General features: G+C 33.1%; 1 protein-coding gene across 1 annotated transcript; it reads right to left on the reverse strand.

Moving 5' to 3' along the window:
- Positions 1-2,552: 2,552 nt before the first annotated feature.
- Positions 2,553-11,936, reverse strand: LOC106080052 (novel acetylcholine receptor chaperone-like). Its single transcript, XM_056032972.1, has 3 exons — positions 11,781-11,936; positions 7,808-7,943; positions 2,553-7,170 (listed from the first exon to the last, which is right to left on the reverse strand). The coding sequence occupies exons 1-3, from the start codon at positions 11,889-11,891 to the stop codon at positions 6,908-6,910; spliced, it is 510 nt and encodes a 169-aa protein (XP_055888947.1). The 5' UTR covers positions 11,892-11,936; the 3' UTR covers positions 2,553-6,907.
- Between the last annotated feature and the right edge of the window lie 359 nt (positions 11,937-12,295).

Genomic DNA, 12,295 nt, shown 5'->3' on the forward strand with positions numbered 1-12,295 from the left:
GATAAAATGAAGATAGCAAGCAGGGGAGGACTGGATGTCAAAATCGGCCAGGGCACTGCTATACAATCCGGCCCAAAAATCTGTATATAATATGATGGGCATCCAATTCTATAATATGTCTATCTGTCCTCAAAATCATTGTTAAGTATGATAATGTATCGATAACTGTAACATGCTTAATATCTTTATAAGAAATGTAGGCCATATATTGCTTTTTAATCGCTACTAGTAGCACTGTCTACGGCTGTAAGCTATTACATTATTTCGGAATAGGTGTTCGATTAAATTAGTATTACACTGTAGAGTCTGTGAAAGATTTCTTTAAACGACGTTCAAAGGATCACTTTTAGAAGAGACTATTACAAAACCTTTAACAATTTAATACGTGTCGTAGTGGTATCCATGCGGCCCTTTCGGTGGCCTACGGGCCCATTTAGGTAACGGCCCAACGGGCATTTGCCCGAATGCCCATATAGCCAGTCCGCCCCTGATAGCAAGGCATTCTGTAATATGGGCATGTTTCCTGGTAACATGTTTAGCTTCCAGAGGGGTCACACGTTTAAATTCCTGCGAAGACCGGGACTTTCATCTGAAGGTGTTTTGTTGTTGTTGAATTCCTAACTGTTGGTCTTAGAAAAAGATGTTTTGGCTTGTTACGTAACAGTTTATTACGTACATTCCAGTGGCACTACAGCCCCTAGAGGGCCCTGGCCTGCTTCATCTTTCTATTCCGATGTCTTGTGCATTCGAGTGGCACTACAGCCCCTAGAGGGCCCTGGCCTGTTTCATCTTTCTATTCCGATGTCTTGTGCATTCCAGTGGCACTACAGCCCCTAGAGGGCCCTGGCCTGTTTCATCTTTCTATTCCGATGTCTTGTGCATTCCAGTGGCACTACAGCCCCCAGAGGGCCCTGGCCTGTTTCATCTTTCTATTCCGATGTCTTGTACATTCCAGTGGCACTACAGCCTCTATAGAGGGCACTGGCCTGTTTCATCTTTCTATTCGGATGTCTTGTGCATTTCGTCTTCTAGCCTGGTCTCTTAGCTCTTTGCCTCTACACCATCAAGCCACCGTGTTCGTGGTCTGCCTGCCTTTTGTTTTTATATGGTAAACAATGTAGATTGTAAGGTTTAGATAATTAATTCTGTAGTTTTATCTTATAAAATACAGACGTTCCTTCAAAAAAGATGACGATTACGCCCTACGCATGTCCATAGGTCGATCTAGTCATGGATATTAATCGATGACTTAAACTCTGCCAAGTCATTGATTTTCCTGACTGACTAAAAGCAACCTATTCCATGCTCTAATTATCTAATAGCCCTTTATCTTTCTTTGTGTCTTTCAATGAAATTTTATTAGTTTTTGTATTTTGTATTTGAAGATTATGGTTCAGCGTTTTATGTATAATTGCTACCTTACTTTTTAGTCCTCTTTCCTGAAGACTTTCTAAATTTAGTGACTTTACTTAAGGTGTTACTTTAATCAAATGTGAATGGTAATTGTTGGTCTGATAATATCTATTCAATGTTGATTAGAATAATGCTAATATAATTATATAGTAGCATAATTTTACAAAATGAAAAAAATATTTATAAAGTTTCCAAAAGCAAAAAAAAAAAAACAAAAAAAAACAACATTTTTTTATAAAAACAATTTTTATTTCTCTTAGCAGGTGCTAAAACAAAAGTATAATCAACAGATCTGGACATCAAGCACAATAATACATGGAATACATAATACATGCGTTGCTAAACAGTCTATCAGTCACACAATTTTTCAATACTGGTAATAGACTACAGATCAATGATAAATTACACAAGCCATTATCCATTGTTGCGATAACATATGAGCAAATTGAGTCCTCAAAGAAATCGTACAACTAAAATGCCAACATCACTTTTCAATAATGAATTTAAATATTTTAGTACTGGTAATTATAATAGCTTTATAATCTAGTTTCAATCTGCTATCATCATCAAAGAAATCCACAGTTGGTAGCCATACTTGAATTCATACTCAGAAAAGGAGTCATGAAAAAAAGTCTGCTGGTCTCACTAAAAATGAGAGAATTCTGCAACACATCACAATCACTGTTACTAGACATGATTTAAATATTAGTGCAAGAGTTTGCTGTCTCAACTAGGTAGAGATGACCTCAGCAGGTTTTCAAGGGTCTATGAGCTTGAAAATTAAGAGACCATAATTGTTCAAGCCTATAAAGACCTTATGTTGCCAGTTGCTGCAAGTTGTTATTGTCAAGCCAATACATTTTTTTTTTTTAAAGTTATGTCTAAGCTGGTCACTACCTTCGAAAATTATCACATTTGCCGGTTCTTGATTTAGCTCACTGCAAAGGATTACTGAGGTATGCAGTCATCAACAATTATAACACATACAGGTAATTAGAAATATTTATTTGTTTACTTAGTAGGCTTCACCCCACCCCCCATATTAAAATTGCTAACAATTGAGGCCATAAGACGACTGTGGATGGAAGAAAACTCCAGACTAATTTGGTAACTCACTAGACCAGCCAGAAAAAATAATAATTATTTTTAAGTTATACATTTACAACTGGTTTGCAATGTTAATTGATTTTGTTCCTTTGGTCTGTTACAGGTGTGTGAGGTTTTATAAGTCAGTAGGTGTGTGTATATTGTAATTTAAAAAAACATATAATGATGGTTTTTACAAATTATGTAGTATCTATTTATATACATCATGCAGTATTTAAATTTCTCTAAATTAAGCAACAACAAATTTAAATATAAATAAAACAGACTACAATGAGAACTGATCACGATGAAGAAATTTAGTTTTTTTTTATAGTACGAGGTATAAAAAAAGCCCACCCTACACATCAACCTTAATGCTTACTGTAATGTGAAAACAAATCAACAAAAAACATATATATTTAAATGCATTTTTATAAAGAGAAAAATTATACATTTTTACAACCACTATGGTATCATTTTTGTATTTTTGAAGAAAAAAAAATTAAATAAAGTCACACTCATAATATATTTATATTGTAACTATGTGTAGGTATTGAGGCCTTGTCTTTTTACAGAAAGTTTTATTACAAATTATTCTTACCTATGCACTTTATTACTACATAATACAATGGAAAACATTTTTATATTTATTTAATGCCAGAATCATTGGTTTCATAGTACCCGGTATCTGCAGACTAGGGCATTGCGACTTGTATACAGGCCTAGTAAAAGTACAATCAACTAATAACAGACAATGAAGACTAAACAACTTTCTGTATAGAGCAATAGAGAAGTCAGAGACAAATAGGAAAGGGTGTGACAGCAAGCAGAAATCATCCCAGAAGTTCCATTCATATTAATACTTAAAAGAAAAAAAAAAGCCAATTTCCAGCATATTCACAACATAGAGAAAAAAAAAAATAAAAGAGATTTATAACCAGAGGAATACATTCTAAAAAAATGCAATACAAAATATATCTGATATGCTAACTTCATATAATTTTGTTGGAGGGCTCTCTGTCGATGCAGCAATAATACTCTAGAATGCATTTGCTTATGAGATGCTCAAATAAATAACAAAACAACAAGAAAAACATAAAAACCACTTTTAACAAAAATTATGTATATTAAGTGTATCATAGTTTGGATCAGTCATGGGATAAAATTTGTAAAAAGATCTACAATAACAATAAATCTGTGTTTTTGTTTAGCACTATTTCATATTTTTAGCTTTTTCAATGCACTATGATGATCCTATCACTATGGACCATATGGGATTGGAAAAAAAAAAAGGGGGGGGGGGAATAATGGGTGAATGTGACAGGACTGTGATTACTTTTTAAAAGCAAAAAAAAAACAAAAAAACTTGTTCACTCAGGGCTCAAGGGGACTAACTCAACTTATACCACCATGTCTGTCAACTACGATATCTTTTCCTTGTTTGATACCAATCAAAATAATTCATCAGCAATAGTTAATGAGCTAATTGGTTATTTTTTAAAATTTAGCTTTGTTTTGTCAGGTACAAGAATTTTACACTGTTGGGGTGTGTGAGAAATAACGGACCAAAAAAATTTTACCAGGCAGACAGGCAGAGTGAGTTGATATTAGCATTGTAAAAATACAAAATTAATAAATCATTAAACAAATGATAACTAAGAAAAAAATAAATTAAGAAATAAAATGCTGAAAAGCAGTGCTACAACTAAGGCTCATGGCCATATCAATGAAGCTACTTTTGCTTATACAGATTTATTAACACATATTTTCCAATGGAAAGATTCCAAGTAGTCATCTTCATAGGAAAAAAAAACCCATCAAAACAAACAATTGGGAACCATTTTTTTACTCACTGCAATTAAAACCTTGTACACCAATCAAACTTTAGGCATATCAAGTATAACTAAACAATTATAAAAGTAGTAATGATCGAGTACTAAACCCATATCAGTTATAGAACATTGACCAAGGTGAAGGTCAGAAACGGATGGTGAGTGGGAACACATTTATACAATGATTTCACGACAACAAGATTACAACAAAAGAGTTCTTCTCACACAAATACAGCCACAAAATGATTCCCTCAAATATTTCTAGATTCAATTGTATGCAGTTGAATACCTTGCATACAGTTGAATGGCCAAACATTAGAAGTAGTTGACTCAATTAAATTCTTAGGCAGGGTCAAACATAACCAGACAGAGGATCAACAAAAGAACTAAAAACTTGTTTAAGCTTGGCATCAGCTGCCATGACCAAACTGTGGAAAATCTGAAAAAGTAAATCAGATTCCCAGTAAAATCAAAACTGTATTCTTAACTAGTAGTCTCTGCACTCCTATACGGTTGTGAAAGTTGGACACTGAATGCTGAGGCTGAAAGAAGAGTCCAAGCCTTTGAGAGTAAATACTAGTGATCTCTATAGTCCTATAGGTTTGTGAAGGTTGGACACTGAATGCTGAGGCTGAAAGAAGAATCCAAGTCTTTGAGAGTAAATGCTACAGAAAAATGCTGGGTGTCAGATACCACGATTAGAAAACAAGTCAACACTCTATCTGTCAAAAGGGAAGAAGAACTCAACACTGTGAATGAAGAGACGCAAGCTGAGCTGGTTTGGTCATATTGTAGGACAAGAGTCATTCTTCAAGGTACAGTGAAGGGAGCACAAAGAAACAGTCATCCAAAGAAAAGCTGGCTGGATAACATTAAAGAATGGGCTGGACTCTCTCTTGATATCCTGTTAAGAACAGCTGCTGACCAGGAGAAGTGGAGGAATTTGGTTAAGCTTACTGTCACAGCATCAATACCACGAATGTTAAGTTACAGATGATGTTTTTTAGACGCCTTAAAACCAAAGATCAGTTGAGTTATTGCAATAGCACTGATTATTTTGTTGAAGACACACAACACAGTTTTAGCAGGAAAACAACAATAAAAAAATCAATACAACAACAAAATTAATCCTCAAAGTTTTTCAATTCTACCTAGTTTTTACATACAATATTTTAAAATTCAAGTAACATCTACCCCAAACAAAAAAATATTGCAAAAACTATTATGCATTCTTGTACTAAACAGAATAGGTTAAGGACCAAGGAGAAAAGTGCTTGACAGCAGTACCAAGCATCTTAAGTTCAAATGACAGATTGATATTTTAGTATTATGTGAGGTAAAAAAAAAATATGCTTACTGTATGTTAGGGAAAATATATTTAAGTCATTGTGCTAGCCACAGGAAACCCTCATGAACCTTTGAATGCATATATAGATAATCTTTACACCAACTTCTCTTTAGGCTAGGGCTAGAGAAGTTCTGTTCTTAATGTTGATGGATTAAAACTATTTCAGTTAGACCTAAAATATGAACATTCATAATTTAATGAACAATAAATGCTTTTAATATATGCTAGTTAATGAAATGTGAAATACGAAATGAAACATATAACTGATGCTGCTATACTGGAAATGTTTTTAATAGCCAGAGTTCAAACAGGGTAAAAGTTAGCAAATGAAAATGGTGAAATCACACCACTAGCATAACTGACTCCTCTAATCTTGAATGAAACTAAACTCAACTATTAGTTAAAAAATGCTTGCTTGTCTACTTCCTAGTCCAAACCTTCCCCACGAGGATAATGGGGATGGTAGAGAGCAGGGTATGAACCCAGGACCATCAAGCTGAGTGACAGTCCAGGGCACATACCCCATGACCAGGAAACAATTTTTACTAAATTTCATTATGTCCACACAACACTATTTTTTTTTTCTAATGACGACTCCAGACAATGTGCATTGACTAAATCACACACAGACGAAGCTACTTAAACACAATCTTACCTAATCAAATAAATAAATCTAATTTAATTCTTATAAAATATTACTAAAAGAAAAGTGTCGATTCAAATAAATAGTTGCCATATGAGTTGAAAAGGAAAAGTTAGTTCAATGTTTCAAGGTAACACAATTCACAAGCATCTATTATTAAGTGTAGTCTTTTTTCTTCAATATACTTAATGCATACTCAGTGACACAAAATAGTTAGCCATCAATATAAACAGAGCAGCATTTTGTTAAATAGTTAATATCACACTACAAATAATAAGTGTCTCACTACTAAACAACACTTTTTTTTTTAAACCTGATCAAATGCATATATCTGGACATTCATATATATATAAATGAATATGTAACAGTGCAATCAAAGTGAGTATAATTCATGAAATGCAATGTATATGTTAATAAATAATCGAATCTGAAATAAACCATCACTCTCACCAAAGAAAAAAAAAATCCTCTTGTCATCTATACTGAACATCAAGTGAAAGAAATCTGAATGAGTTCTTTTGAAAGGTTGTCAAACAGTAGGCTTATGAAAGTCACTAATACACAAACAGACACAAAGTCTTTTAATCACTGGTCCTTCTTATCATCTCCTCGTAATTCTTTTTTATCCGTCGCTGCAGTACTGGTTGGTTCCAGTTGGCTTTTTTCAAACACAGACTTGGGTTCAGCAGCGAGAGATTGAAGGAAAATGACCAGCCGACATGTTAAAAGAAGAGAAAACACTATGGCGGGGCTCATTTTCTCTAGGCCTTCATCAAGGGCATAGTGAGCATAAATCTCATTCATTGTGATAAGCAGGAGAATGATGTTTGCCAATTCCTTGAGAGGACCTAAGCAAAAGACATCACAAAATATAAGGTTTATTTTTTTTTATTAAGCAAAGTACAATATCAATAACTGGTCCAAATCATAGCAATATGATGCTATTGCTAAAATATATATTAGAAACAACAGATGCATAACAAAAATGCTGTCCATCCCCCAGACCTATTTATTATAGCCCATTGTCTAAAATATCACATCAACATTTCACGAAGTTTAGAAAATGGAGTAGGGATAAACAGCTTAAAAATATACATTTTACCATCCTGTTGTTAGGTAGGTTACTCAGTAAATGGTAGAATATATAAATGCTAATATTCTGTATACGAGTATACTATTCACTCATTTCATTTGAGGAATGCACAACAGAATGAGACCATGCATGCTTCAGAAGTTGATGAAAATCGGAAACAACAAATTCTATTAAAACAAAACCAGGGAGAACTGCCTGACCAGGAAACCACTGCATGGTTAATCTGAGAACAAGAACATACTGTAATCTGACCCCTAAACCCCAATTTAAGAACAAGAAAAATAATTTAATGAATGTGAAATCAATAAATTCTAATCATCTAAGAGAAAAACAGAAAACAAAACAAAAAAAAATATTTTTTTTTTAAATTCAATAAACTGTTTCAGAATTACCTGGGAGAAAAGCCAAAAATGCTCCACTAATTATTTCTGTAGATCCAACTGTTTTTCTGTAAGTATGTGGGTTAGGTTTCCATCCCGTCTGTTTCACAAGGGGGAAAACTTTGGAATTTCGAATATAGATTTTTCTCTGAAAAAAAAAACCCCAGTAAAAGTAAAGAATGAAATGAAACTCCCAACAAAATAATGATAAAATAATCAAATGTATAAATATAGCAGTAACACTGAGGTGGTCAATTGTAGTCAAACTGAATTTCCATTTGTTTGGACCAATACAAATTATCTTAAATTGTGAAAAATGATTTACCTATTATATTAACATTTATAATTGTTTCACAACTTAGTGGTGCAGGAGGTTTTTTTTGCAATTAGTACTAATGTTAATTTCACTCCTTGTCTATCATAGTTTTAACTCATATATATTGTAGATCTATAAAAATTTAAATACAGTAATGCTGGCTTCTTTTTTATACCGGTGTATTCTATTTGTCTGTCTAGATTAAATAGATCTACTTTAAACTTTTAAAGTCAAGTAAATCTAGATTATACAAAACTTATCTTATAAATTTCAGACTTCAAAAAAGATTATGATTAAGTCTTAAGTCCTACCCTAACCATTGACTTGAATTCTGCCAAGTCATTGGTTTTCTAGATAAGAATAAGTAAGTTATTATAAAATGAGGCTAGAGCTCACGATGAGGTCGTGAGACTATTGTCTCTAGACTGTCTAGAGTGACTAGAGCCTTGATTTTGATGATGTTTTAATAGTAATAGATCTACTCAGTATGTCTGACTGAGTAGATAAGTAGATGAAAGATATCATTGATTATGGAATCATCTGGAATCTTAAGGATTACATAATTTTTTTATATTTTAAATCAATTTATTATTAATTTTAATTAAATTTAGCATGATGAATGATGATGATAATCATGAATGAAATTAATTGACTCAATTGACTGTGAGTCTCAGTTTAGAGTGATGAGTAAAAGTGTGAAAAGTAAAAGACTTGCAGATACAGATACTGATAGTCACTGATAGTGGGAGTGTGATCATGAATATTATTATTATAGATCTACTAGTACTAGACTAGTACATGTGTAACACAATCAATACATAAATAATCATTTTATAATTATAATGAGAATAGCCTGAATTAATTAAGTTAAGTCTTAAGTATAACTCAATAAATGAATAATTATATTTATAATAACTCAAATTGAGTCAACTGAATATTTGAAGACTAGTAACTAGACTGACTACAGCAGACTACAGTCAATGAGTAATGAGTCAGTAGAGTAACTTACATCTATCGAACACCTTCGTTTTAAGGTACTTATCGAACAGCCCATTGTATTTTTTAAAATTCTCCTATATTTCGATGATTATAAAGAAACTAGTCCATTCTTATTGTGCATCGTCCATTTCTTTATAGTTAAGTTATAATTAGTTTCATTTTCACCCGAGGATCATTTTTTTACTTATATTCAAAGTGCATTGGTAATATTGGTATAAAAATTTCACATTTTTTGAACTCTTGGGAAGAGTGGAGTGAGTCTCGGGTTAAGGGTATTTTTTAATGCTAATGATGCTTCAGCTCAAAAAAACTATATAATACGCTTCTAATTAGGCTGAGAAATATTTACAACTATTTATTTGAAAGTGTCCTTTGTTACCTAAACATGAAAATTGAGGTTTAAAAAGGGGGTGTTCGATAATAGCAGTTTTTATATAAGCAATCTCAGCTTCGTAAGATATCGAACGCCATTTTAATGTTAAAAATAAACATCAAAGGGATATAACCCAAAGAAGACAAAATATTTAAATTATATATTTTTTAATTGTTATTTTTTAAAATAATGTAATGCAAAGTACAGATATAAATTAATCATATGTTACAATTTGTATCAGCTATTTGTGGTTTACCGTAAATGTGCTATATGTTTTTTTAAGTAAATAGATTTACATCGATATGCACTAATTGTACCCATTTTAAAAGCTTGATTTTATGACACATATTTTAGCTTGATGCTAATAGCATCTGTGCAAGTCCGCCAAATAGGACAGACTGGAATGTATTCAGTTGTAGTTTCTTTTTCAGATGCCCCATTCTATTAACTTCTGAATTTGCCCCATTCTATTAACTTCTGAATTATGTGTTATAAACCAATACCTAGCGCATGTGCTTGATGTGAAGAGATATTAATAAAACGAAAGGGCAAAGGGGGAGGTATAGAATGCAGATATGGTATTTTGAAATAAAAATGTCTTGGGCAGGTAAAAAAAAAAAAAGGTCGGGGGTGGGGGGGAGAAACAGTCAAGACACTGTATCCAGAGATCATCAATAATTGATCGACCATTAGAATTTGACGTCAGCCTCAAATACAAGAGTCAGTTGTGCTTCTCGATCTAGACGTGTGGCGCCGGGTCTATAAAATTATATATATATATATTTTTGCCATAAAGTATGATAAAGCTCATGATGCGCTACAAAGACACTCATTTGAAACATCACAAATACACAAAATAAAAACAATAACACATTTAACCACTCTCTTATTCTGCCTACACCCCCCTTACCCGCGCTTCCACTCTCCAACATTCACACTTTTTCAGTGCAAAGTAACAACGCAAATATCAAGACTCAATCCAAACGCAGCCACCAGACTAACACACAACAAAAAAAAAAGGTCAGTGATAGCGTAACACACAGGTGTAAACCAGGCCATCAACACGGCCCCAAAACATTGTTCAAGTTGTAGTAAGAACAATGTTGAGGGGAAAGGGGGAGGAGCCATCAGTCAAGTACCTACGGTCAAGCCGCTAATTAGGTCACAAACACTAGGCATGATAGATACGCAGTATATATAGATATGTTGTTTGTGTGTGTATGTGACAAATACTAAGCGTGATCTAAAATACGGTGTTTTTTGTGTTTTTTTTTTGATCAACCAGGTGGTTTAGGGAGGGCGGATTTATCTACATCTATAGGTAACACAGCTTGCAAGCTACCATAGCTTTTCAGCACCCCCCCCCCTTCCCCGCCGATATCGAAAAATATCTAGCACTGACTTTTGGGCTGTTACATACACTGAGCGTGCTAGATCGGCGGCTAGTTACGTAGGGCTGCGTACCGTATGTTTTGTTTTTAGGTCAACCAAGTAAACTGTTGTGTCCTGCAATGACTTGGGGAGTGCGGGATTATCTATTGGCTACCAAAGCTTATTAGGCTCTCCCTCAAATAAATAATATCTGGATTTAATTTATTAATGGCCTTATGTCTCAAAATAGCTTAGACCTAAATAAGTACTACGGTATTGTGTTACTGGGCTTAGCACCGTCAGTTTCTAAGCAGAGCTGATCAGTGATAGATTCCTTCGATGTGGACCATTTGAAAATGACTAAAAATCTGTCTTTCTTGACATGGCGTAAAAAGAAAATGATATAAATAAAAAAAATATAGATTATAACACTTTTGAAACACCATACTTTTCACAAAATTTTAAGATTATAACACTTTTAAAACACCATACTTCTCGTGTGTTCGATAAGTTCTTAATATGTTCGATAAGATAAGATAAAGGTAAAAAAGTGTTCGATAATTTAAGCTTTTGAAATCATCAACATGACCCATTTTAACATCAAATATAAGTTTAACTATGAGTAGTAATAGAATAAAACATGTCTACTTTTTAAGAAAAATGGATGAGGAGTTCACAGATACAATCAGTTTTTTTCTAGGTCTAATTTTTACGGAGATACACAAATTCAAACATAAAAAATGTACGCGAATGAGCTTAACTTGTTCGATAAACGTAAGTTACTGTAGAGACAAGAGAAGAGTCAAGAGTAGATTCAAGATTGAGATCATCTGTCTGATGATCTACTGATCTAGATTTAATTATTTAATGATTAAATTTAAGTAGACTCTAGAACTAGATCTTTTCAATTTTATTTAAAGATCTACCATTTCTTTATAAATATCTGCATTGACAGAGGGTGTCAACTTTATTGTTCCAACAAATATAAAGAATAGGCCTAATGTTAACCCAAGAACTTTGAGAACAACGGACGGCATCTTTATGCTGCTGGCTGGAAACAGAGGATGCACATCAAAATTGACTACTTGACAACTCTTCAACACGCGATTCCGTTAATTTTACACCTTATTTACTATAGTTTTAATTCAATATAGAATAGATCTATACGAATTCAAATATGGTTACATTGTTATAGAACTGAGTTGAAAAATAACTATATTTCTTTATTTTGATTACAATAAAAAAAAGTAGACCTAGAGCGGTGGCTGTGAAAGACTCTTAGTGCTGTCGATGGAGTTTACAAACGTTTATTTTTTTTCTCACGGACTTAAATACTAAATAGAACATCGCGAAATAGATCTAGATCTAGTTATAAGGAAAACAATTGAAAATAAGTCATTTGAATTTCTATTTTTTTTTTATAAATCTATATTCGTAAGAA

This window comes from Biomphalaria glabrata, chromosome 6 (assembly GCF_947242115.1).
Source record: "Biomphalaria glabrata chromosome 6, xgBioGlab47.1, whole genome shotgun sequence".
NCBI lineage: Eukaryota > Metazoa > Mollusca > Gastropoda > Planorbidae > Biomphalaria > Biomphalaria glabrata.

What these genes read in the sequence shown, in the direction of transcription:
- LOC106080052 (XM_056032972.1), bottom strand. Translation starts at nt 11,891, where the DNA reads ATGCCGTCCGTTGTTCTCAAAGTTCTTGGGTTAACATTAGGCCTATTC. An exon ending in CAGATATTTATAAAGAAATG is followed by an intron (nt 7,944 to 11,780) that starts GTAGATCTTTAA and finishes TTTTTTTTTCAG; the next exon opens with AGAAAAATCTATATTCGAAA. An exon ending in ATTTTTGGCTTTTCTCCCAG is followed by an intron (nt 7,171 to 7,807) that starts GTAATTCTGAAA and finishes TCTTTTGCTTAG; the next exon opens with GTCCTCTCAAGGAATTGGCA.